General features: G+C 41.9%; 3 protein-coding genes across 3 annotated transcripts in view; all 3 read right to left on the reverse strand.

Annotated features, from left to right (window-relative positions):
• The window catches only part of LOC116966134 (hepatic lectin-like), a 335,697-nt gene that overhangs the window by 244,150 nt on the left and 64,349 nt on the right, over nucleotides 1-27,198 (reverse strand). The window lies entirely within an intron of this gene.
• LOC116966131 (hepatic lectin-like) overlaps nucleotides 1-27,198 on the reverse strand; it is a 227,156-nt gene that overhangs the window by 180,283 nt on the left and 19,675 nt on the right. The window lies entirely within an intron of this gene.
• On the reverse strand, nucleotides 6,791-25,504 carry LOC116966133 (C-type lectin domain family 17, member A-like). Its single transcript, XM_033012324.1, has 7 exons — nucleotides 25,409-25,504; nucleotides 24,660-24,779; nucleotides 23,679-23,750; nucleotides 20,169-20,240; nucleotides 18,387-18,532; nucleotides 17,164-17,273; nucleotides 6,791-7,010 (listed from the first exon to the last, which is right to left on the reverse strand). The coding sequence occupies exons 1-7, from the start codon at nucleotides 25,482-25,484 to the stop codon at nucleotides 6,866-6,868; spliced, it is 741 nt and encodes a 246-aa protein (XP_032868215.1). The 5' UTR covers nucleotides 25,485-25,504; the 3' UTR covers nucleotides 6,791-6,865.

The raw sequence follows: 27,198 nt of genomic DNA on the forward strand, positions 1-27,198 counted from the left end.
TAGTCCTCCCTCTGTAACGGCTCCTGGGCCTCTGTTGAGACAAGCCCCGCGATGGGGTTTTTAACTCACCACACGAAGGTCGCTCCTCCCTCTGTAACGGCTCCTGGGCCTCTGTTGAGACAAGCCCCGCGATGGGGTTTTTAACTCACCACACGAAGGTCGCTCCTCCCTCTGTAACGGCTCCTGGGCCTCTGTTGAGACAAGCCCCGCGATGGGTTTTTTAAACTCACCACACGAAGGTCGCTCCTCCCTCTGTAACGACTCCCGGACTCTGTTGAGATTTTGGAGATTATGGAGTTGATGTTTTGGAGATCTCTGATGTTGGCTGGTAGGGTATTCCAATCCCTTGCTGTCTTGAAGCAAAACGAGTTAGAAAGTGCTAATGAAGAGCCGTGCGGAATGATATAATAGCAGGAGCAGGGGTTTGGTGGGGAGGGCCTCGTTGTGTGTGTGGTTGTTTGAGACCGTTTGTGGGCCGTGATATAGGAGTTCACCTCCAAATGCAGAAAGAGCAAGGACATGCAAATATGGAAAATGCAAAACACATATCCATCTCACCCTATATCTGCGTTTCATTTTTCTAGTTGTTAATAAATAATCGAGCGTTATAGAGCAGGATAATTATTACACGGGGTTGTAGCTACAAGTAATACAGTACTGTCACCAGCTATTGTTCCCACATATACTGACATCCTTTCGTTTCCATGACAGGGATTTTTGAAGAAAAAAATCAGTGTCCGTCGGTGGATTGCCCTGAGTGATTCGGCCTCTGAAGGTGACTGGCGCTGGGTAGATGGAACCGATTATAATTCCACTATAACGTGAGTTTCTCTCCGGTCGCACGTTGTGTTCAATATCTGTGGTGTTGAATGTTGAGGAGAAAACACAATACTGTGTCAAAACCTGATAATCCACCTGGTGGCCAACAACCCAATGGCAAGAACAATGAATTTCTAATTTCAAGTGACTCCTCAACCTCTCCCCATAGCTCAGACCAGCCAGTCCTGGCAACATCCTCGTAAAACTTCTCCGTGCCCTCTCCAGTTTGTCAACATCTATCTCCAGAGGTACTGCCCAGCCTGCTGAGTTACTCCAACATGCCGCACAGAACTGAACACAACACTCTAACTGCGGCCTCACCAACGTCTTATACAACTGCAACATATGTCGAGCGTTTGATGGCACTGGGCCTGTACTCGCTGCAGTTTAGAAGGATGAGGAGGGACCTCATTGAAACTTACCGAATAGGGGATAGATGTGGAGAGGATGATTCCATTCCTGGGAGAGTCTAGGACTAGAGGTCGTAGCCTCAGAATTAAAGGACATTCCTTCAGAATGTATTTAGTCAGATGGTGGTGAATCTGTGGAATTCTTTGCCACAGAAGACTGTGGAGCAGTTGTATAAGACGTTGGCGAGGCCACATATAGAGTGTTGTGTTCAGTTCTGGGCACCATGTTGGAGTAACTCAGCTGGCCGGGCAGTATCTCTGGAGATAGATGTTGTCAAACTGGAGAGAGCACGGAGAAGATTTACGAGGATGTTGCCAGTCCTGGCGGGTCTGAGCTATGAGGAGAGGTTGAGTAGTCTGGGACTCTATTCCTTGGAGCGGAGGAGGATGAGCGGTGACTTTATAGAATTGTATAAAATCATGAGAGGAATAGATCGGGTAGACGCACAGTCTCTTGGCAAGAGTAGGGGAATCGAGCACCAGAGGACATATGTTTAATTTGAAGGTGAAAGATTTAATAGGATCTGAGGGGTAAAATTTTCACACCAATAGTGGTGGATGTAAGGAACAATCTACCAGAGCACGTAGTTGAGACAGGGACTTCCTAATATAAAAAAACACTTCCTAATATAAAAGACCTTCGTGTGGTGAGTTAAAAACCCCATCGCGGGGCTTGTACATGGACGGGACAGGTTTAGAGACATATGGACCAAACCCGGGCAGATGGGACTAGTGTAGCTGGGGCATGTTGGTCGGTGAGGGCAAGTTAGGCCGAAGTGTCCGTTTCCACTCTGTATCACTCTATGACTCAATGAACACATATTAGTGGAATGTCGGGAGCGAGAGGTAAAAGGAGACACGCCAGTGTCTTGGAGCGAGATGATAGCCGCTTCAGAAAGGAATGGTGGTCCCTGCAGAAACACTCAAAGAGTTTCCATCTTTCCGGTACTGAATAAGGTGACATTGCCTGTATTAAATGTTCAACCCAGCCGTCTGTACAACCCACGGCAAAGGTTGTTATAGAACTGATCCATTCCTCAATTATCCAACGGCCCATTCATATATCTTCTTCCTCCCTCAGGTTTTGGGCGGATGGTCAACCAAATGGTCACAAGGATCACGACGAAGACTGCGCAGTGGTCTCTAATGATGGATCATGGCACGATTGGCCATGTAATTCCAAGCACCCCGTCATCTGTGAAAAACCAGCGCAGTGATCTTTCCATTGGTGTTATAGAGGGGACAAAGCGGACAGTGCGTCCGGCTGTAAATGTCCAGCACATGTGTATCAGGTGTGCGATCATTAGCTGAGATTGGCCACTTGACTGCGTCGGCCGCGGTCCCCCTCCCTTCCTTCCTTTCCCCGCTGCACCCACTTTAAAGTCCACTGCTGAGATTCCGTTTTGCTTCATTATCATAACACGGCATTGAAAATCCTGCATGCAGAAATATGTAGGAAGGAACTGCAGATGTCGGTTTACACCGAAGATAGACACAGAATGCCGGAGTAAGGATAGAAGGAATGGGTGACGTTTCGGGTCGACGCATTTTTCAGACTGAGAGTCAGGGGAGAGGGAGACACAGAGATAAGGAAGCGTATGGTGTGAACGAGAGATCAAAGGGGACGATGGTCAAGGAGTATGTAGAATAGATCATTGTTAGCTGAAGGGAAGGTGACAACCAAGGCGTACAATCAGTAAAATTGAATCAAGAGGACAGTCATGTCGGAATAGGGAATGCAGAAATGTCTGAATAAGAGCCACGATCCGAAACGTCGCCAATCCATGTCCTTCAGAGATGCTGCATGGCCCGCTGAATTACTACTGAATTACCTAATGGACCAGTTGTCAGCGTTACACTCGCATTTAAGATGGTCACTTCCTTCATCCCGCCGCTTGTCTGTGCAAAGCTCAATTAAATATGTTATTCGGCATGCAGCAACTTTAACTGGGCTTCTATGAGTGAACATGCTTCATTTTCTGTCACCGACACGGTAGCAAGTTGAAAACAATGCGCTCACAAAATCTCTAACAGAAGCCACACCTCTGATAGGATCAGCGCATCTCCAAAGTCTTCCCCCACCCGCACAACATCTTGCTCCTTACCCCTACAGTCGCAGTAGTCATTCCCTCCCTGCCCCCCACTGGCCCAGGTATTCAGGAGACAACGGGGCCTTGGGGGCCGTGAAATGAACGGCCCTCTCACCTGAGGAGTCTGTAAATTGTATAAACCACTGATAAGCGCCATTCTCTGCCAGCGTGTCTCTGTTAACCCTAATGCTCAATAAAGGACTTTGTTTGACTACGTGTGTTTGGCTCAGTGTTGTTCTGGTCAATAGTCGCAGAGGTCAAGAGAGATGCTTCCTGTAACTGACATGATCTGAGTTTCATGCTCAGCGGGGTTCGTGGCTCTTTCTGAAATCCAGCACCAGAGAGCAATTCGTGTCTCAGCCGCCGGCTCTTCCCAGAGAGAACCAGCGCTCACATTAAATCCCAAGAGGAGAGATGGCAACCCCGGGCCCTCTGTGTGGTTTAGGTCTCCGAGCCTGCAAAGGGATTAACTGGCCATGGGGCAGTGTGGATCACATTCAGCACATGGACATCCACTCTGAGCCTGGGTCCTGTGATGAGGTAAAGCAAGAGGGACCCGTGCCCAATGGGGTTTGGAGGAGTTAGAGATGACAAAATGCGACCCGGAAAGGATTGGGGCTGAGAGGTTCTTTGCACCGGCGGGGATGTGGAAATGGGCGCCAACTTCAGGATGTACATTGGGCACTGAGGTCCGAGCTGGGGAGAAATTCCTCTCTTAGGCGGCTGGTTAATTCCGGGGAAATCCACCATTACCTGAGAGTACAAAGTTATTCAACAGTGAACCAGTAGGGCATGGTGCAGGTAATGGAAACTAGATTCACCGATGAACACACGACAATAATGATTATTAATAACAGCGTTTCACACAAATAAGTTTAGAGAACATCTTATTGGGCATCTTCCCACTATTGCTACACAATTTGGAGTTAATATCTTTCGAATTTAAAGGTTTAATGTAACTATGTAACATAACGAAATAACATTTCCTTAGGGGTCGGGTTAACATTTGAGTCTGTATTTCTTTAATGAATCATTCCTTACACAAGGATATTAATAATAAACTTTAAAATACATTGGGCTTTATACAAATGAGCTTGGGACCAAAGTGACAATTTTGGACCACATGTTTGCCATCGGGCTAAATATTTGCTTTAAATGATCATATACACCTTGGGGAATGCCTTGTGCCGATCAGATCCTCAACTCCCCCCAGTTGGGCAATTAAGGGACTATTTGGGGCGTCTGGTAGGACCAAGGCAATGGATTATTATTCTGGCATGGATGATTTTGTATTTCCTAGCCCGTGATTGATCATCTAAACCTGGTTTTAGCTGGTACCTTTAATATCTAGACTAGCCTAGATGGGCCCAAGGGTCTGATAGACCCAAGGCAGCGGATAATAGTTCTGTCATAGGTCATGTTATATCCCACAAGGTGCGATAGATCATTTAAACTTGGTTTTATCTGGTACCCACAATATGTAGGCTAGCCTAGTTGGACAGCAGGTCCATTTTTGGGGTATCTGGTACCTGTAGTGCAGCGGACTATTTGCCTGACGTAAGCCATTTTGTACTCTATGAACTCAACTTGTTCATTTGGCATTATTGTTGAGCGCTACCTTGCTCGTCTATATGCTAGCCCATTTTTTTAGGCTCTTTGTGGGGGGTCTGGCGAACCTTTTTGCAGCGGGAAAAACGTCCGCCGTTTGTGTTGTTGATATAGGCATGACAATGAGCACATCATGGTGGTGGATTTAAGTGGTATCTTAATCACCTATTTAGCAACCATTTTATGGCCACTTGGGGGGTCCCCAAGGTCTACACGCAGCGGGTGGTACCCGGCAGACTCCCAATTCCGTCCATTACAGATGATCCCCTGCACACTCCCATCGTCAGACATTGGTACCTAGTTCGTCTAACCTAATGTCTCTGGGCTGACGGTCTATCCCCTCCTGCAAATGTATTTTAAATAAGGTGTGGATATGAATAGAGGGAAGGGCCATGTTCCTGCATCTTCGCCATATTCGCCATTTACAATGACATTCCACCTCCAGCATCATCCAACCCCCGACATTTCCGCTTCCGTCAGGGACCATTCCGCCCGTGACGTCACGATCCCTCTGCAGCCACTCCTCCGCCCCTCACAGTTCACATTATCAGTGCGGGAGGGGCAACACCTGTTCTGACAATGATTCTTCCCCGCCATCTAGGGTAATAACTGCCTTTCCAGGTGGAGCAAAGATTCACGAGTACCATCTCCAACCTCGAATACTACATTCCCCATTCGGTGCTCCCGGTGTGGCCTCCGCTGTGTCAGTGATACCAAATGCTGGCCAGACATCCGATATGAAGAGCAGTTACTCGCTGTTGGAAGTATAGTGATGCCGAGCTCCGTGTTGGATGACATTTCAATTGTGCTTCCCATTCCAACAGCGACCTGTATGTACTCAGTCATCTCCAATGCCAGGGTCAGGCGCGAAACGCCGCCCCCCCCCAACCCCCCACCACCTCCCTCCCCCCCCCCCCCCCCCCCCCCCCCCCCCCACCCCCACCCCCCTCCCCGCGCCCCCCACCTCCCCGGCATACACACACACACATACGGCGAATTAATCCCACACATTGTTTTTATTGAAGTTTCCAGAATCTGCAATACCTCGTGTTTTAGGACAAGCTGCTTGTGCAATGCAAATTAACATTAGGCTCCAAACTTCCGCACTATCCGATTCCAAATAATAATAATAGTAATAATAATAATGGATGGGATTTATATAGCGCCTTTCTAATACTCAAGGCGCTTTACAACGGGAGCCCGACAACCAGCTCTATAGGTAGACAAACATGCTGGAGAAACTCAGCAGGTGCAGCAGCATCTATGGAGCGAAGGAAATAGGCAACGTTTTGGACCGAAACCCTTCTTCCCACACAACAGCTCTAAACCAGACCAGCTCTATATGTTTATTTTGTATTAAGAATCAGCTTAGCGGTGCAAAATAAAGAGAAACACACGTTCCAGAGGTTTATAAACTTTCAGATCTAAAGAACAATCCCATAGTTACAAATCATATAGATATATAGTTCCTGAGACAGGGAGGAATTGGGAAGTGTGTGTGTGTGTGTGTGTGTGTGTGTGTGTGTGTGTGTGTGTGTGTGTGTGTGTGTGTGTGTGTGTGTGTGTGGGGGGGGGGGGGGGGGGGGTTGAGAAAGGCGAGGTTAGATATAGAGGACTGTCTAACGAGATGATGTTCCTGTGGAAGTATTATAAGAATAATGTTTTCAAATCTATTCCATGCCAGAGAATAGAAAATAAATCAGCTTAACCTACAGAGGTTCAGTTACAGCTACGGAACAAGTGTGTGTGTGTGTTTGTGTGTGTGTGTGTGTGTGGGGGGGGGGAGTCCTATTTTCACCGCTAGTGGCGTTGGTCGAAAATTGCAAAATGTCAGCAAAGACCACTATTTAGAATGGCCTCCTACACTGCTATCACATTCCTGTGACATGTTCAACATTGCCAAGCCGGTTCATTGCACATTTTGCACGAACCTCGAATTTAAGGAGAACAGCACTGTGCTGGTTTCTCACAGATCCACTTCTGTTTATTTTCACACGGTTGATCATTCCATTGTCCAACACCATTGATTTCCCCACAGTCTTCCCCATTGTTCGCATCATTGGGTTCTCCCTTATCCCAAAACCTATAATAAAATAGAACATGGAAAATATAAATGTTACAAGGATTCCTACTTCAATCTTAACAGCCTGTGATGCTGCTAGCATGGCCTGCATTTCTTTTTTTTTGTTTTTTTGTTTTTGTTTATTTTATTAGAAGTTAATACAGTACAAAACAGTACAGTGGCACCTAATTTTAGGTGCCAACTATGTCATACCGTAATCCATTCTATGTACAACCTCTAGTTTTATGTTATGAGAAGGAAGTAAGAAAGACAAGAAAAAGAAAACAATAGAAAGGGGAAAAAGTGGAAAAATAGATGGTAGAGAGTAGAAAAACGTGAAGTGTGTATATAAAAAAAAAAGAAAAAGTGGTAAATAGAAATAGAAGAGAAGGCCCCTTAAAAGAGAATTTTTAAAATCTATATTCGGAGATGTAGATCTATCCACGTCATAAACTGAAATCAGCAATTCTTATGGTACCGCTGCATCACATGATTCCAAAAAGTCGATGAAAGGAGACCAACTCCTTAAGAATTGGTCATATTTATCTATTAGTCGGAGTCTCATTTCTTCAAGGCGTGCTATGTCCATCATATTCCTAATCCACATTTTAACAGTTGGTATGGTTATATTTTTCCAAAATTTAAGTATCAATTTATTTCCAATTATTAACCCATAATTAAAAAAAACATTTTGGTGTTTATTTAAATTGGTATCTTCTCCTACTATTCCAAATATAATCCATTCCATTTTGGGTTCTATTCTTGACTTGAAAAGCTTTGTAAATATATCAAATATATCACTCCAAAATTTAATCAACTTTGTACATCCTACAAATGAATGTGTTATATTAGCGTTTTGAAACAAACATTTATCGCATCTGGGAGAGACGTTTGGATAACATTTATTCAACCTCGTTTTTGAATAATATTGTCTATGTAATAATTTGAATTGAATTAAATTATGTCTTGCATCAACAGAACAGTTATGTGTATTCATCAAATACTTTTCCTATCTATCCTTCGAGATCTTTATCATTAGCTCATGTTCCCAATCTTCCCTTAGTGCTTCTGTTGAGGGTGATTCTCTATTTAATATATTATTATAAAAGTATGATATTAATTTTTGTGAATCAGCCTTAATATTCATTGCTTCTTCTAAAGGGTCTAAAAATATAGTTTGAAACCTGTGTGTATATTTCTTCATAAAGTCACATACCTGTATATATTTAAAATATTGATTATCCTTCAATTAAAATTTAAATTTTAATTGTTGAAATGATAACAGTTTGCCCAATTCATACATATCCCCTACTTTCCTAATCCCCAGTCTATCCCATTGTTGATATGTGTTATCGATGAGAGAATGTTTGAATGCGGGGTTGTTCAATAGTGGGGTCAGTACTGACAAATTATTTAATTTCAAGGATACTTTTATTTGTTTCCAAATTCTTATTATATTGTGAATAATTGGGTTCTTCTTATATATTATACTATCCAATTTTATCGGTGAGAGCAGGATCGTTCCTATATCGTGCGGATAGCACTGCTCTTTCTCCATTCTTATCCACTCCAACTGCTGAGTGGAACTATCCAGCCAGTACATTATTATTGATAAGTGTGAGGTGCTACATCTTGGCAGGACAAATCAAAATAGGACGTACATGGTAAATGGTAGGGAATTGAAGAATGTAGGTGAACAGAGGGATCTGGGAATAACTGTGCACAGTTCCCTGAAAGTGGAATCTCATGTAGATAGGGTGGTAAAGAAAGCTTTTGGTGTGCTGGCCTTTATAAATCAGAGCATTGAGTATAGAAGTTGGGATGTAATGTTAAAATTGTACAAGGCATTGGTGAGGCCAATTCTGGAGTATGGTGTACAATTTTGGTCACCTAATTATAGGAAGGATGTCAACAAAATAGAGAGAGTACAGAGGAGATTTACTAGAATGGTGCCTGGGTTTCAGCAACTAAGTTACAGAGAAAGGTTGAACAAGCTAGGGCTTAATTCTTTGGAGCGCAGAAGGTTAAGGGGGGACTTGATAGAGGTTTTTTAAATGATGAGAGGGATAGACAGAGTTGACGTGGAAAAGCTTTTCCCACTGAGAGTAGGGAAGATTCAAACAAGGGGACATGACTTGAGAATTAAGGGACTGAAGTTTAGGGGTAACATGAGGGGGAACTTCTTTACTCAGAGAGTGGTAGCTGTGTGGAATGAGCTTCCAGTGAAGGTGGTGGAGGCAGGTTCGTTTTTATCATTTAAAAATAAATTGGATAGTTATATGGATGGGAAAGGAATGGAGGGTTATGGTCTGAGCGCAGGTAGATGGGACTAGGGGAGATTATGTTTTCGGCACGGACTAGAAGGGTCGAGATGGCCTGTTTCCGTGCTGTAATTGTTATATGGTTATATGGTTATATGGTTACATTACGTTCTTAATATGCACTGCCCAGTAGTAATACATAAAGTTAGGTAATGATAAACCCCCATCTTCTTTAGATTTGCACAAATGCTTTCGTTTAATTCTATGTGTTCTGTAGTCCCATATAAAATTAGTGATAGTGGAATCTAATTTTTTGAAAAAATATTTTGGAATATATATTGGGATCGCTTGAAACAAATTTATTAATTGTGGTAGGAAAGTCATTTTTATAGCGTTAATTCTACCTATCAATGAGAGCGGGAGCGTTTTCCAAAAGTTAATCATATAATTCAGTTTATTTAATAGTGGTATAAAATTGGCACTAAATAATGATTTGTGTCTTCTCGTAATTTGAATACCCAGATACTTGAATTTTTCTGTTGCAATTTTGAAGGGGAATTTTAGTAAGTGTCTCGAATCCTGTGGTTTTAAAGACATAATTTCGCTTTTATTCCAATTTATTCTATATCCTGAAAAAGAGCCGAGTTCCTCAATTAGTGTTAATAATGTGGGTATACTCGTTTGTGTATTAGTAATATATAAAAGGATATCATTAGCATATAGTGAAATTTTATTCTTAGAGTCCTTAGTGTTATATCCGTGAATATTCGGGTGATTTCTAATCTTTTCGGCCAACGGTTCTATCATAAGGGCAAATAGCAATGGTGATAAGGCACACCATTGTCTATTACCCCTTGATAAGTAAAATTTTGGAGATAGCGTATTGTTAGTTAGTATTCTTGCCGTAGGTCTATCGTAAAGTAGTTTAACCCATCTAATAAAATTCTCTCCCATATTAAATTTTTGGAGTGCCTTGTATAAATACTGCCATTCTACTTGATCAAATGCCTTCTCCGCATCCAGCGTGACAACTGAAATATCTTCGTTATCCTCATTATGAGAGTACATTATATTGAAAAGCCTTTTCAAATTATTAAATGATTGTCTTTTGGGTATAAATCCCATTTGATCCATATTTATTAAATTATTAATATAATTATTTAGCCTTCTAGCTAGAATCTTTGCTAAAATTTTCTGATCCGTATTTAGAAGTGAAATAGCTCTATAAGAACCCGGTTCATCTAAATCTTTATCTTTTTTTGGTATAAGTGTTATTATTGCTTCTGCTAGGGTTTCTGGTAGTTTATTTTCAGTATAAGGCTGCGTGTATAATTTGAATAATCTTGGTACAATTGACTCCTGAAATCTTTTATAAAATTCATTACTAAAACCGTCTGGTCCTGGGGTCTTCCCATTTTTCAGTGAGTTTATTATTTGTTTTATTTCTTCACTAGTAATCCGTGCTCCTAATTGCTCTTGTTCTAAACTATCCAATTTTGTAAGCTTGCAATTAACTAGAAAATTTGTAATTTTACTTACATCTGTATTTATTTTAGAAGTATATAAATTATGATAAAATTGGGCAAACCGCTTATTAATATCCTTAGGCCGTGTTAAAAACTCACCCTTATCCGATTTAATTTTAGTAATAGTTTTTTCATTTTCTCGTTGCTTCAGTTGCCTCGCAAGTAGTTTATGTGGCTTATCCCCAAATTCGAAGTGTGCTTGTTTTGTAATTTGGAATAATCTTATTACTCTAGCCGATAGTATTCTATTGACTTTATATTTCAATAAAGTTATCTTATTATGTTTATTTATGGTTGGGTCAATTGCATTGTCCAGTTCTAGTAATTTTATTTTCTGTTCTATCCGCTGAAGTTCTCTTTTATTTTCCTTATTTTTAAAACTTTGGTAAGAAATTATGACACCGCGAATATATGCCTTAAAGGTTTCCCATAATAGCGGTGCAGAAATACCTGGCGTGTCATTTATTTCGAAAAAAAATTTATTTGCTCTTTTATATACTCATAACACTGTGGGTTATTTAATACGTGTACATTGAATCTCCAAAAAGGTTTTATACTCGGCATTCCTTCAATTTTAACTATAAAAGTCAATGGTGAATGATCAGAAATAATACTATTATGATATGATGGTTTATTCGTATACGGGATTAATTTTGTGTCCAATAAGAAATAGTCAATTCGCGAATAAGTTTTGTGAACTGATGAATAAAATGAGTATTCCCTACCACTTGGATTTGCTATTCTCCAAACATCAGCTATGTTATTATTTTTTATATGTATTTAAAAATTCACAGGTCTTAGTTTTAACAAGACGCGTTCCTAGCTTTATTGATTTATCTAAGTATGGGTCTATAACACAGTTAAAATCTCCCCCCATTATTATATTTTGATAATTATGCTCTGCGATTAAATCTATTATTTTCCTAAAAAATTGTGGGTTATCAAAATTAGGCGCGTAAATATTTATCAAAGTTAATGGTGTATTATAAATTTCTCCCGTGACTATAACATATCTTCCCTCTTTATCAGATATGTATTTCTTTAATTTAAAAGGTATACCCTTCCGAATTATAATGGCCGTGCCTCTTGCTTTAGAGGTGAATGAGGAATAATAGGTTTGACCTATCCAATTTGCCCTTAATCTGATCTGAGTTTGTTGTTTCAAATGTGTCTCTTGTAGGAAAGCAATATCCATATTTAATGATTTTAAATGTGCCAAAATGTTACCCCTCTTAATTGGCTCATTCGCACCTCTGATGTTCCAACTACAGAAGGTGAGACCTCCGATATTTATTCGACTATTATCTTGCATTGGCTATTATTACCAGACTGTATGATTCATGTGATGCAGCCAAGTAACTCGGAATCCCGAATCCAGAGTTGTCCTTCATAATTTCTACAGTAGTTTTACATCTCCTGACACTATTAAACCTAATTAAGGGAAAGAGAAAAACATAAAATAAAGTGTACATAAAAATTATTAAGTTATAAAACATATAATTGTGAATAAACAAAAAAAGTGAGTGTAATTTATCAAATAAGCGATAAATTACAAAAAAGCTACCTAAGGTAGCTAGGTTTGTTTTTAAATTGACCTCCGTCGATGAGATTATGCACTGGACCTTATACCCCTATTAGAATTTGACCCATCGTTAGTCGGTTCCCTCTAATTGTTACCAAAATTATCATATCAGGTCAATTAATCGCTGAACAGTTTAAAATAGAATAAAATAAAAGGGAAGGTAGAAGATTTGGATTAAAATAAAAGCAATTATGGGTTAAAGTACCTCGTCAATAATTACACTTTTCATTTACCTGTATGTTAGTTAATTCATAATTAGTATTTAGTATTTAAAATATATGTCTAACCTACCCCATCCTTCCTGCTATATAGTTAGTCGTGTTAGTATAGTACATTACGCCTTTAACGTTAGTTGAGTTTATTGCGTGTAAGTGGTTAATTAGTTAGTTAGTTATATGTATAAATAATAGGTCATATAGTGTGGAACAAATGCCTCATATCATGGCCATTTCAAAAGGAGACGGTCTCATAGTTCTCCGTGCTGAAGTGTTTGGTGACGAGCTTGCGACGTTGAGCTTCCATCTGTGCTTTCAGTTCAGAAGTTTAATTCGGCCTCTGTTATTGAACAACACATTCTTGCCAGATAAGCCTGTCTGGTAGCCGTCTGAAGCGTTCTAGTGTCTTAATTGAAACAGAAAAAAAACAAAGTTCCACAGAAAATGTCTATTATTCTGTTCCTCCTTGAATTTTGTTTAAAATCTCCTGGGCGTATTTGCAAGCAGAGTCCGGGTCCATGAATGAGCGTTGCTTACCATTAAACGTAATTAGCATTTTCGCTGGATAAATCACGCCGTAACGAACTTCATTATGTCCATACAAAATACTGCTTGCCCTTTTAAACTCGCGTCTTTTTGCCAGAATTTCCCGAGGATAATCCCTGTAGAATCTTACGATATTATCAGCAAATGTAAGATTTTCTCCATAGGTTATCTTCTTTAATAGAGTTTCCAAAGTTGAAATATCCAGGAACTTTACAATAATTTGCCTTGGTTTAGCATTATCATGTTTTTGGAAGCGACCCACTCGATGAGCCAGATCTATCTTTGGTTTTTCTGGAAGTTTGAAAACATCTTTAAGTAGATTAGTAATAAAATCACGCATTTGAAGGCCGTGTTCAGCACCCTCTTTAACTCCTACTATTCTCAAATTTTGCCTCCTTGACCTGGCCTCTAAATCTTGACATTTCTCATTCAGTTTGTTCGTTAGCTCCCAATTCGTATCGTGTTGTTTTTTCAGCCCTTGTATTTCTTGGCTCATCTGTTCCATTTCACCCTCCATCTCTTTCATCAAATTTTCCGTGTCTGTTAATTGCTTCAGCAGGGTGTCATGTTTATTGTTATTATCTTTCTGCATACTTTGCAATTCCTTCGCAGTCCCGGGCTCCAAATCTTTAAACTGCTGGTTCAGGGCTACATAAAGCTCTTTTACTTCGCCGCAGCTATTATCAATTTTCTTAGAAAGATTGCCCTCCATAGTGGAGAAGTTGTTCTGAATTGTAGAATTCATTTTGGCAAATTGCTTCTGAAGATCTTTAGTAATATCTTTAAGAATATTAGCTCTTACCGTTTCTTCCCAGCTTTTCATTTCTTTCTCCTTTGTATCACTTCTCGCAGCCATATCGCTTGTAGGTTGTTGAGGTTCCAGCTCCTCTTCCAAACTTTCAAAAGTGAGTTCCGGGGTGGTTTCAAGCTCATCCAGAGCTTTTTGGAGCTGGAAACTGATTGTAGTCTTCTTGGGCCCTCTCTGACCTCTTCTCTTTCTCATCCAGTTTTTACGATAAGATCGTTTTAAATCCCAACGTTAGTTGAGTTTATTGCGTGTAAGTGGTTAATTAGTTAGTTAGTTATATGTATAAATAATAGGTCATATAGTGTGGAACAAATGCCTCAGATCATGGCCATTTCAAAAGGAGACGGTCTCATAGTTCTCCGTGCTGAAGGGTTTGGTGACGAGCTTGCGACGTTGAGCTTCCATCTGTGCTTTCAGTTCAGAAGTTTAATTCGGCCTCTGTTATTGAACAACACATTCTTGCCAGATAAACCTGTCTGGTAACCGTCTGAAGCGTTCTAGTGTCTTAATTGAAACAGGAAAAAAACAAAGTTCCACAGAAAATGTCTATTATTCTGTTCCTCCTTGAATTTTGTTTAAAATCTCCTGGGCGTATTTGCAAGCAGAGTCCGGGTCCATGAATGAGCGTTGCTTACCATTAAACGTAATTAGCATTTTCGCTGGATAAATCACGCCGTAACGAACTTCAGAATGTCCATATAAAATACTGCTTGCCCTTTTAAACTCGCGTCTTTTTGCCAGAATTTCCCGAGGATAATCCTTGTAGAATCTTACGATATTATCAGCAAATGTAAGATTTTCTCCATAGGTTATCTTCTTTAATAGAGTTTCCAAAGTTGAAATATCCAGGAACTTTACAATAATTTGCCTTGGTTTAGCATTATCATGTTTTTGGAAGCGACCCACTCGTTGAGCCAGATCTATCTTTGGTTTTTCTGGAAGTTTGAAAACATCTTTAAGTAGATTAGTAATAAAATCACGCATTTGAAGGCCGTGTTCAGCACCCTCTTTAACTCCTACTATTCTCAAATTTTGCCTCCTTGACCTGGCCTCTAAATCTTGACATTTCTCATTCAGTTTGTTCGTTAGCTCCCAATTCGTATCGTGTTGTTTTTTCAGCCCTTGTATTTCTTGGCTCATCTGTTCCATTTCACCCTCCATCTCTTCCATCAATTTTTCCGTGTCTGTTAATTGCTTCAGCAGGGTGTCATGTTTATTGTTATAATCTTTCTGCATACTTTGCAATTCCTTCGCAGTCCCGGACTCCAAACTTTAAACTGCTGGTTCAGGGCTACATAAAGCTCTTTTACTTCGCCGCAGCTATTATCAATTTTCTTAGAAAGATTGCCCTCCATAGTGGAGAAGTTGTTCTGAATTGTAGAATTCATTTTGGCAAATTGCTTCTGACGATCTTTAGTAATATCTTTAAGAATATTAGCTCTTACCGTTTCTTCCCAACTTTTCATTTCTTTCTCCTTTGTATCACTTCTCGCAGCCATATCGCTTGTAGGTCGTTGAGGTTCCAGCTCCTCTTCCAAACTTTCAAAAGTGAGTTCCGGGGTGGTTTCAAGCTCATCCAGAGCTTTTTGGAGCTGGAAACTGATTGTAGTCTTCTTGGGTCCTCTTTGACCTCTTCTCTTTCTCATCCAGTTTTTACGATAAGATCGTTTTAAATCCCAAATCCACCGGTACCGTTTGATGGAGTCAGTACCCTCGACGTTCAGCAAACCTGATAAGATTTTTTAACTCGATCCTGGCATGGGAGTCGACTTTAAACACGATTTGTCTGGAGGAGAGCTCAGTGCAGCTGCCTTCACTGCTTCATAGCAGCCACCGGAAGTCTGGCCTGCATGTCTTATCAATGTTTAGATGATATTGTGAATTCCGTCTGCTGAAGGTATTCCCACTGGTCCATTTCAGCATTTCGATTCAATGACCATAAAGAGTCAGCATTGAATTTCCAAGACAGGATGGAGTGTACATTATTACAATCGAGCCATTTACAGTGTGTAGATACATGATAAGGGAATAAGGGAATTAGTGGCGATCCTTTCCTCTTACTATCCATGTTCTGGCGAAAGAGGACGAGGCTTTGGGAGTTGCTATTGTCATTAGCCTGAGATTTATTGTGGATGGATTAGCCCCGGAAATTGATAGATTGTCCTTCACTGCCTTTGATCACAAGGTGATTAGGAATAGGAGTAGAATTTGTCCATTTGGCCCATCAAGTCTACGCTGGCATTTAATCATGGCAGATCTATCTCTCCCTCGTAGTCCCATTCTCCTGCCTTCTCCCATTGACCTCTGACAGCTGTACTAATCAAGAATCTATCTATATCTGCCTTAACAATATCAATTGGATTAGGAATATGATGGACATAGCACGCCTTGAAGAAATGAGACTCCGACTAATAGATAAATATGACCAATTCTTAAGGAGTTGGTCTCCTTTCATCGACTTTTTGGAATCATGTGATGCAGCGGTACCATAAGGATTGCTGATTTCAGTTCATGACGTGGATAGATCTACATCTCCGAATATAGATTTGAAAAATTCTCTTTTAAGGGGCCTTTTCTTCTATTTCTACTTTCCACCTTTTCTTTTTTATTTTATTTTTTTATTTTTATTTTTTATATCCACACTTCACATTTTTCTACTCTCTACCATCTATTTTCCACTCTTTCCCCTTTCTATTGTTTTCTTTTTCTTGTCTTGCCTACTCATAACATAAAACTAGAGGTTGTACATAGAATGGATTACGGTATGACATAGTTGGCACCTAAAATTAGGTGCCACTGTATTGTTTTGTATTGTATTAACTTCTAATAAAATTAAAAAAAAAAAAAAAAAAAAAAAAAAAAAAAAAAAAAAACAATATCAATTGACTTGACCTCCACAGCCTTCTGTCGCAAACAATCCCGTAGATTCACCACCTTCTGACTAAAGATCAGAACAAAAGGATGAGGTGTGCTCAGAATCGCGAAGGAATTTTAAGAAGATACAAGCATGGCATGGGTGGATCGCTGTCTCATCTGAAAGTCTATACAGTGAAAGGTGAAGTGTTTCATTTTCCTAAGAAGGAGAAGAAGAGGCATTGTCACTGAGGGTCATTGTTCATGCCATTGGGTTGTCGGCCACCAGGTGGATTATAAGGCTCTGACACAGTATTGTGTTTTCTCTTCAACATTCAACACCACAGATACTGAACAGAACGTGCGACCGGAGAGCAACTCACGTTACAGTGGATTGATAATCGGTTCCATCTACCCAGCGCCAGTCACCTTCAGAGGCCGAATCACTCAGGCCAATCCACCGACCGACATTAAATCTTTTCTTCAAAAAGCTCTGTCATGGAAACAAAGGGATATCAGTACATGTGGAAGCAATAGCTGGTGACAATACTGTATTAATTGTATGTACAACCCCGTGTAATAATTATCCTGCTCTATAACGCTCGTCTATTTATCAACAACTAGCCAAATGCAATGCAGATATAAGGTGAGAGGGATATGTGTTTTGCATTTTCCATGTTTCCATGTCCTGGTTACAAAGCTGATGCCCTGAATATCAGACAGGACTTTGGCGAGGTGTTTTATGGCAGTGCTCGTGTACGGATTGCTCTTTCTGCATTTGGAGAATACGGCCCACAACCGGTCTCTCACAACCACATACACAACTAGACCCTCCCCACCAAACCCCTGCTACTGGTGCTACCTCCTGTGCCTACCTCCTGTGCCTTGTTGCTCAGCCTGGTGCTTTGAATACCAGCAATACAGAGCAGCAATGTTCATATCTAACAACTACATGTGGCAGAGCTCAGTCTTCAGCATGATAAAGGACCTTAAACTTCATCCACCTACTACTCATCGCAAGTTCATCAGACTGACAACATCCCACAAGATCAAGAATACCACCATTGATGTAAAGATGGAGGAACACATCCAGTTAATCCAAGCACCCATAGGCATGTCAACCAGAAGCTAGCAACCTGGACATTATATCATTCCGCACGGCTCTTCATTAGCACTTTCTAACTCGTTTTGCTTCAAGACAGCAAGGGATTGGAATACCCTACCAGCCAGCATCAGAGATCTCCAAAACATCAACACATACAAAGATGCAACTCCAAAAGCATCTCCATCTCGACTAGCACGTCCCCCACCATCATAGTGCTGAGTGATGATCCACCTAGAGCTTTTCAGCCGTATTACACCCAGATCCAGATCCAGATCCAGATATCTGCCGCTATTTCATGCGATACAAAGAAACAGGTGATACTTCCATGAAAACACAAGTGGTGTGTGATTGCGCTCAGACTATCCCGCGTGTGAACGCAAACTGTCCGGGTCAAACATTACTTTAATTTCTAGTGGGAATACCAAAGCGCTTCGTAGAGGATCGAAACTATCACTTAGCAGGGAACGTTGTCTGCATGTGTGATCACAGACAAACTCGTACCTGTTCTTCAGCATTATTAATGACAACAAGGTGGGCGTCGGCTGATGCACATATTCTTTGGGCCTCCACCCAGGTGTTAGTGCTTGAGGAAAAGTGATAACAACTTTGCTTGAACTTGGTCCATTGCTCGGGACAAGAAAGCCCATCTGTGAAGACATTGAGGTAAATGTCAGAGGAGTCCGCTTCAGACGGGAATATTTCAATGACTCCAATGCTAACATATCCTTCCTCAGGCACAGAGCTCAAAACTCCTCAGAATATTCCAAATGTGGCCTGACCTGCGTCTCTCAAACCTCAATTTTGTGTACCTCTGGATTACATCCTTGTTTTTATATTCTAGTCCCGTCGAAATTAATGCCAACATTGTGATTGCCTTCTTTACTACCGATTTAACGTGAAAATTAATCTTTTGGGAATCCTGCACAAGCACTCCCAAGTCCCAAGTCACTTTGCACCTCTGATTTCTGAATCATCTTCTCATTTCAATGATCACCATACTTACTCTCCCTCTGCCTTGGGAGTTTGGAATTTGGAGAGTTGGGCTATTGCCCTATTTTCTCGGGCTACTACCTGATGCTGAAAAATCGTTCCGACTTGCGTTCTCGGAAGTTAAAAAAAAAACCGCTGGACAATTTAATCGCTGGAGTAAAATTTAAAAAATCTACTTCTAACGCTGTCAACGCCGACAACGGGACGGATCTCACGTAGGGGACAAAACATAAGGTAAGTCGTTTATTTTACATATAAACTTGCTTCTTAGGATTACTTAAATCAAAATTTCATCGGAAAAAATGTGATTAAAGCCCCATACGAACCGGCAGTGTTTTTCCTGCCGATATGGGGTTTAAATTCACCGCAACCGCCACGTTCCAAACAATCGCGTTCCACAAAATCTCACTCGCAAGATGATTTAAATGGCCATTAATTAACGGGAATTAAACACTAAATTCCTTCCATTTGGCCTATAAATTCATGACAATGAGATTTAAAAATCATGTTAAATTGTGAATTCTTGTGTGAATGTTATTTGGACACTTAGGCTATTTAAAAATGTTAACCTTTTCATAAGAAATGGATAGATGTTTAGAGCTAGTAATTGAATTTTGTAATTAGCTACAATTAGGTAACTAACTAATAATATGCTTTAATTTCAGATCATTCAAGTAAGATTGTTTCATATTTGTTTCAGAATGCTTTAATCTATAATAACTGACATTTTCATTCAGTTCTCTTCATTTTTAAGAAAGTTATGGGCTTTTGACTGTCCGCGATCATAGCGTTTGTGTTAAGTCAATGGAAAAGCAATAGGGAACAATATGCTAATTTCAGTATGAAAATGACCATAACTATTTTAATACTAAAGATATGAAAGTGAATTAGGTGTCGAATTAAACTTATTTTTATGCTTTATCTGATGGGATAAAATGCAGACTTGATTTTTTAAATCTCAAAATTTTGTAACATTGCTAGTGGACTGGGGTAGAGTGAAAAGCCGTCGTGCGTGCTAACCAGCCAGCGGAAGGACAACACATGAATACAATCGAACCAACGATAGTCCGAGGGACAACAATGACGGAGATAGTAGTTGAGGGCTTGTCTCTAGTTGTGGTCGGATAATTCAGTTGCTTGTGAATCTGGGATGGGGTGTGTTGGGTAGGGGGGGGGGGGGGCGCGTTGCTAAACTTGCCCAGATCGTCACCATAAACTAAACTGAACTGAGCTGCACTATTTAGATATTTTACATTGGTGACATGCGGTCCGTCTGACGAGCACCATACTTACGCTCTCTCAGCAGTGCGATCTCAGCCTGAACGTCGGAGAGAGAGCTGGTTGCTTTCTCAACGTCTCCTGTAACTGAAGAGTGGCGAACGTTTAGGTTACGTGGAGCCCCTTTCTCCGTGACCCTGTTCCTGCGCCGTCACTCCGCGTTCCTTCCAGAGTTCACCTGACGTTTACGGGTTTTATATGTACGGGCGGCACGGGAGAGTGAACTGTGTACAATCGTGGTCACCCTGTCGTAGTGAGAATGCCATTCAACTCTAATTAGTTCAAAATTAAATTTACGAAGATGTTATCCGGTCTGAAGGGTTTGAGTATCAGAAGTGTTTGAATAATCTAGTCTGTTATTCCCTGGGGTGTAGGGGACTGGGGAGTGAATTTGTACACGTTCATAAAATCACAAAAGGCATATAAATCATGGAATGCCACGGTCCATTGACAGGGAGTCTAAGTTTAAGGTGAGAGAGGAAAGATTTAAAATGACCCGAGGCATAACGGGTTCGCACAGTGCGTACATTCATGGAATGAGCTGCCAAAATAATGAGAGAGGCGGCTACAATATCGTCATTTAATAGACCACTCGACAGGTCAATAGGTACAACAAATTCGGAGGGTTATGGAACAGACACAGTCAAAGTGGGATCCATTTGAACATCAAACTCCTTGTCCTCAGAATGTATGGCCCACACTCTCGAGCATTGAAAGTATGATCTATACTCTTGAAAATCGCCCAAGCACAGCAGAATAACCTGCTTCTCTGTGAACCGGGACTGGACATCAGATGATCAGCAAATGCCCAGTAGCTGCTATTCATCATCGTCGTCGCCAGTGGCCGCTGTTATCCGAGAGATGTGAGCTGTAGTGGACTGCCGTTCAGTCAAGGAACCAGCAGGTGGCGCAGCTTGTAAGAAGCTGCTTCAAGAGGTCTGGACTCGAAATGGCACTTAGGTGTTTTTTCCACAAATGCTGCCTAACCTGCTAAATTACTCCGATTTGACCAATTGAGGATTAAGGGAATTGGCAGTCGTGGATGGATAGATGGGGATTACGGATGAGGGGAAGTTGTGAGGCAGAGTCTGGCTATCCCAACGTTCAAAAAACAGTTCGACAGATACATGGATAGGACAGGTTTGGAGGCGATATGGACCAAACACAGGCAGGTGGGACTAGTGTAGATGGGACCTGTTGGCCGGCGTGGGCAAGTTGGGCCGAAGGGCTTATTTCCACGCTGCATCACGATAGATAGATAGATAGATAGATAGATAGATAGATAGATAGATAGATAGATAGATAGATAGATAGATAGATAGATAGATAGATAGATAGATAGATAGATAGATAGATAGATAGATAGATAGATAGATAGATAGATAGATAGATAGATAGATAGATAGATAGATCCTTTAATAATCCTTTACAGGAAATTACAGTGCCACAACAGCTTCAAGACAGACATAACACCACACATTTCCTCAGATAACTTCCATACTTAATAAGTTAAAATACAATGAATGAATACTAAAAAAGTGCAAAGTTATTTTTGTGCATTGTAAAACCTTATAGCAGCTGGTATACAAGAATTCCTATATCTCTCTGTTTTGCACATTGGTGCAATCAGTCTCTGACTGAAGGTGCTGTTCTTGATCACCTTCAGGGCGTGGAGTGGGTGAGTGGGGTTGGTCATTATTGAACCCAGTTTGTCCAGAGTTCTGGCCTCTGCCACCTGCTGGACCGTTAGTTGCTCAGCCCCGACCACTGAGCCGGCCTTCCTGATCAGCTTGTCCAGTCTGTTTTTGTCCGCTATGCGGGCGCCTTCTCCCCAACAGGCCACAGCAAAAAAACAGAGCACTGGCCACCACTGAATGGTAGACACTGCACAGCAGGGGTTGGCAGATGTTGAATGACCTTAGCCTCCTTAAGAAATACAGTCGACTTTGTCCCTTCCTGTACACCGCCTCCATATGACTCTTCCAGTCCAGCTCACTGTCAAGCTGCACACCGAGGTACCTGTGGTTGGCGACCACCTCCACCTCAGTGCCCCTGATGGTGATTGGTGTTGGTTGACTCCTCCTCCTCCCCCTCCTGAAATCCACAACTATCTCCTTCGTTTTTGTGGTGTTGAGATGGAGGTTATTGTGTGCACTCCACTCCACAAAGTTGTTTATTGTATCTCTATACTCCTCCTCGTTGCCCCCTTTGATGAGGCCGACAACAGCTGTGTCATCTGAAAATTTCTGCAAAAAGCAGCTGTTGGTGTTGTATTGGAAATCCGCTGTGTAGATGGTGAACAGGAATGGAGCCAGCACAGTTCCTTGTGGAGCCCCTGTGCTGCTCAGGATGGTGCTTGAGACATTGTTCTGTAGGCGCACGTACTGTGGTCTGAGGAAAAGGTAATCCAAACACTACAGTACCAGTAATGGATCCACCTTCATCTTCTCCATCTTCTCCCCTAGCAGTCGGGGCTGAATTGTGTTAAAGGCGCTTGAGAAGTCAAAGAATGTAATCCTTACAGATGCATCAGGGATGTCCAGATGTGTGTACGCCCTCTGCAGCGTGTAAATGAGGGCATCATCGACACTGATGTTGGGCTGATATGCAAACTGTAAAGGATCCATTTGAGTTGACACACTAGTCCTGATGTAGAAGAGGACAAGTCTCTCAAATGTCTTCATAATATGTGAGGTGAGCGCTACTGGTCTGTAGTCATTGTGGTGAGTGGGGTGGGTCTTCTTTGGGACAGGTGCCAGGCAAGATGTTTTCCACAGCCTTGGGACCTTCTGTAGACGCAAGCTCAGGTTGAACAGGTGTGTTAGAATACCACACAGCTCTGAAGAGCAAGTCTTCCGTAGCCTTGGGCTGGTGTCATCGGGCCCCACTGCTTTCCCTGGCTTCAGTCTGTCCAGCATCATCTTGACCTGAGCAGTATGAAGAGTCATAGGTGGGGCTGCTGGTGGAGTAGGAGGTGGGAAGAGGGGACTCCGTGCAGGTGACATCTCAGGAGTGTTGGAGAGAGGGAGGGGAGGTGGAGAGGAAGCAGCAATGGTCAGCAGACCAGGTGGGGGAGGCTGGGGTGGTGTGGGGCAGTCAAATCTGTTGGAAAATCTGTTCAGATCATCAGCCAGACTCTGTTCGCCATCAGGCAGTGTACCGCCCTTCTGCTTCATGCCCGTGATCTTTCGCATTCCAGCCCATACCTGTTTCACTCCATCTTGCTGCAGCTGTCGTTCTAACTTGAGCCTATATGCTTCTTTCCCCTCCTTAATCCTCACCTTCAGTTCCTTTTGAAGTTCTTTGATTTTATTCCTGTCGCCCTCCCGGAAAGCCTTTTTCTTCTCATTTACTAAGGCCTTCACGCTGCTGGTAATCCATGGTTTGTTATTAGGGTAGCAACGAATTACCCTGGATGGCATGATGTCATCATAACAGAAATTGATGTCCATATCTCTGACAAAGTATGGACGAGATTTGATGTCTACATTACAGAGATCTGTCAAATTAGATTATTACACTCACCAATGCTCTTCCATTGGGAAATTTCCATCCGTAAGTCAGCATCTGACCCCTTCATTTCACCCATCTGTGCCACTGAAATAGAAACTAAGATTTGAATATCACACGTTCGATATAATTTGCCCCCAAAACATCTAGAGTACCTTGATGCCCATTATTCGAGGCGGGGAATGAAAGAAATGGGAGATTCTGCAGGAATTATGTTGACCACCAGTTAGGATATGTTAGGATATGTTAGGATATGTCATTTCTTCCTCTTCCTTCCACGCTACATCTCTGGTTGCAACAATAAACAGGGATAGAGGTCCGGGATATATTAAAAACGTTCAGGACTTTCCACTTCTCCGAATTCACCTGCTCCAAATTTGTTCCATACTGCAGCTGTCGCGTTGTCGGATGTTTTTCTTAGAATACTACCACTTATGTGATGGGAAATCCGGAAAGGAAAGTATAACGAGCAACTGAGAAGAAAACGGCACATTGAACCGTGCTTTCAAATAAAGCACATTGCCTTTGCTATTGAGTTACCGACTACACACACCCTCAAGCTTGTATCACGACCAGCGTTGCTCATCAAGAATTAATGTTGCTTCTCAAATTGATGCTTGCGGATCCACGTATATTCCTCAATTGGCTTTCGAAACTAATAATATAACAACTACAGACACTAGGAATCTAAAAATTAAAAAAGAGTATGTAGGAAAACCCAAGCGTCCGTGGAACGCAAATGCAGCAACAAAATACAGAGACAAAGGTGGTTAAGTGTCGATGTAGTAGCGACTGTATTCTAGCGCATCACAGAAGTTCTTTCTATTTCACTGCTCCCCCCCCCCCCTCCTCCCCCCCCCCCCCCTCCCCTCCCCCCCAACGAATGATCTCAGATCTGAAACATTCAATGTTTCTCCGTGCAGGATACGGCCTGACCATTTTGAATATTTATTTTTAGATTTAGATTACAGAACAGTTGTCAATGTTTAAACTTACTCAGTACAATCGCAAGAACAAGTGACGAAACGGACCCCAGGACGCAGATACCCAGGAGAGTGTAGATAATCTTGGGTTGTAGATTTTGTCGAGCAGTATCTGCTCTTCGGGGCCAATGTTCTGCAAAGTGCAAATGAACCTAATCACTGAAAGCAAAATATTGATTCCTCCAATGGAAAATATACTAATCCTTGTCCCGGTTTAAACTGGGCGACGGCCAACGGAGCCGACGACTATTGTCAACAACACAATTATCAACGGACAAAAATATTTATCTTCCTTTGTCTAATCTTTACGCAAAACAAGCTGGGCATAGACCACAGTAGTGAGTGGAGGTGGTGCAAGTTACACACCAGAGAAAAGCTGAAGTCTGAAGAAGGATCTCGACGCGAAAGATCACCTATTCCTTTTCTCCATAGATGATGCCTGACCCGCTGAGTTACTCAAGCATTCTGTGTCTATCTGCAGACTAAAGGATCATTCGCTCTGTAAGCTAAGTTCAAATGGGAAGAATCAACAAAACTCACTCATCCATTCCTCTTTTTCTTCAACACGCTGCCCATCTCTCCCCCCCCCCCAGTTAAATTCTAGCCCCCCCCCCCCCCCCCCCCCCCCCACCCCCGCAGTTAAATTCTAGCCTCCCCCGTTCGTTACGATGAAGTGTATTTAATTCAAGCTCATTCATTTGAATTGGAAAACTAGGTTAACTAGGAAACATTAGAATATATTATAAACCATAGTGATGAAACCTGGATTCAGACCTTCCGGCTCAGATTCGCCTCCATTCTTCACAGTGGTATTTTCATAAATGTCCATTCCTTCCATGTTCTCGGCTGGCAGACTGATCTGTGTTGAACTTTTAAGAAGTAGTCAGAGAGATGATGATTCTGAGCTCAAATAGTTCCTCAAGCTGCATAACCACTTTTCTGCTCAATTCTGCAAAATTCCAAATCGGTTTCGCTGAATTGATGGCATTGGAAAAAACACTTCTGCTATTAGGTTCTGTGTTCAAGTGGTATTACTCTGACCTCAACACCTGCCCTAGACATGTTCTTAGACTGGGGGTTTAATGCGGATCTCTGTGCAAGTGTGTACACTCACGGTCAGTTTGACCCCAGGTGAAAAGTAACATTGACATGGGGCCAGGAGCTCGACCTTTGAAGCTTCGACACCACCTTAAAGTAGATGGCTGATGTAAAACCATGTTCATGGATGGATGGATGGATGGATGGATGAATGGATGGATGGATGGATGGATGGACGGATGGACGGATGGACGGATGGACGGATGGATGGATGGATGGATGGATGGATGGATGGATGGATGGATGGATGGATGGATGGATGGATGGATGGATGGATGGATGGATGGATGGATGGATGGATTGAAGGATGGATGGATGGATGGAAGGATGGATGGATGGATGGATGGATGGATGGATGGATGGATGGATGGATGGATGGATGGATGGATGGATGGAAGGATGGAAGGATGGATGGATGCATGGATGGATGGATGGATGGATGGACGGATGGATGGACGGATGGATGGATGGATGGATGGATGGATGGATGGATGGATGGATGGATGGATGGATGGATGGATGGATGGATGGATGGATGGATGGATGGATGGATGGATGGATGGATGGATGGATGGATGGATGGATGGATGGATGGATGGATGGATGGATGGATGGATGGATGGATGGATGGATGGATGGATGGATGGATGGATGGATGGATGGATGGTTGGATGGATGGCGGCACAGCGACATTCACGAATCTAGAATTAAGACAAAGCATGGTCGCTTGATATGTATCCATAATTCATAATCCATCGACCGAGTTGATTTTTTTGCATATTCTGGGGAGTTAATTAATGATTTCTACCAAGCCTTTCCCACTTACTTGTCATGCTGAACTTTTCCAACATTTTCTCTTCCGATTGTAAGTTTCCGACATCCCTGTGATTTTAGATTCCAGATCTAACCCGAGTAGAGAATGGAGATTTTGCAATTTGCTTAAGGCACGGACATGGCCACATGGAAGTCGAGGTGCAAGGAATGAAGAATCCTCGCTCCATTCACATCATTTTCCCTCTCGACCTTCACTGACCAGTAACTCACCACCTCCACCATAGACGCCCCCACCACAACGGACAACATGCGGACAAATCACCCTCGGTCTCAGGTATTTCTATGCCCACAACTTTGTTACACGCTGTGTTAATATTGTTATATGGTTAATATTGTAAAAGTGCTTAAGCGGACGGGTTCGGGATGCTCTTGATCATCTCAAATGTATTTCACTCGTTAGTTCCAACAGGCAATATTTTTGTCTGAAGGCTCCGTGTCTTCTGACGACGTTTTTTCTCAGCCTACAAGATATGTCCCTTTCTGGAATGCTGAAATCTTGAGCGAAACACAAATCAGCAGGTGGCCTTATAGAGGTGTATAAAATCATGAGAGGATTAGATCGATAGATGCACACAGTCTCTAGTTCAGAGTAGGTGAATCGAGGACCTGCGGACTAGGTT

Source organism: Amblyraja radiata, chromosome 35 (genome assembly GCF_010909765.2).
Source record: "Amblyraja radiata isolate CabotCenter1 chromosome 35, sAmbRad1.1.pri, whole genome shotgun sequence".
Taxonomy (NCBI): domain Eukaryota; kingdom Metazoa; phylum Chordata; class Chondrichthyes; order Rajiformes; family Rajidae; genus Amblyraja; species Amblyraja radiata.

Excerpts from the sequence above, each read along its gene's own strand:
- LOC116966133 (XM_033012324.1), bottom strand. The coding sequence starts at position 25,484 with ATGGAAGGAATGGACATTTATGAAAATACCACTGTGAAGAATGGAGGC. Across the intron at positions 24,780-25,408 it reads GCCGGAAGGTCTGAATCCAG|AACATTGGCCCCGAAGAGCA; the intron begins GTTTCATCACTA and ends TGCACTTTGCAG. Across the intron at positions 18,533-20,168 it reads GATCGCACTGCTGAGAGAGC|ATGGGCTTTCTTGTCCCGAG; the intron begins GTAAGTATGGTG and ends ATGTCTTCACAG.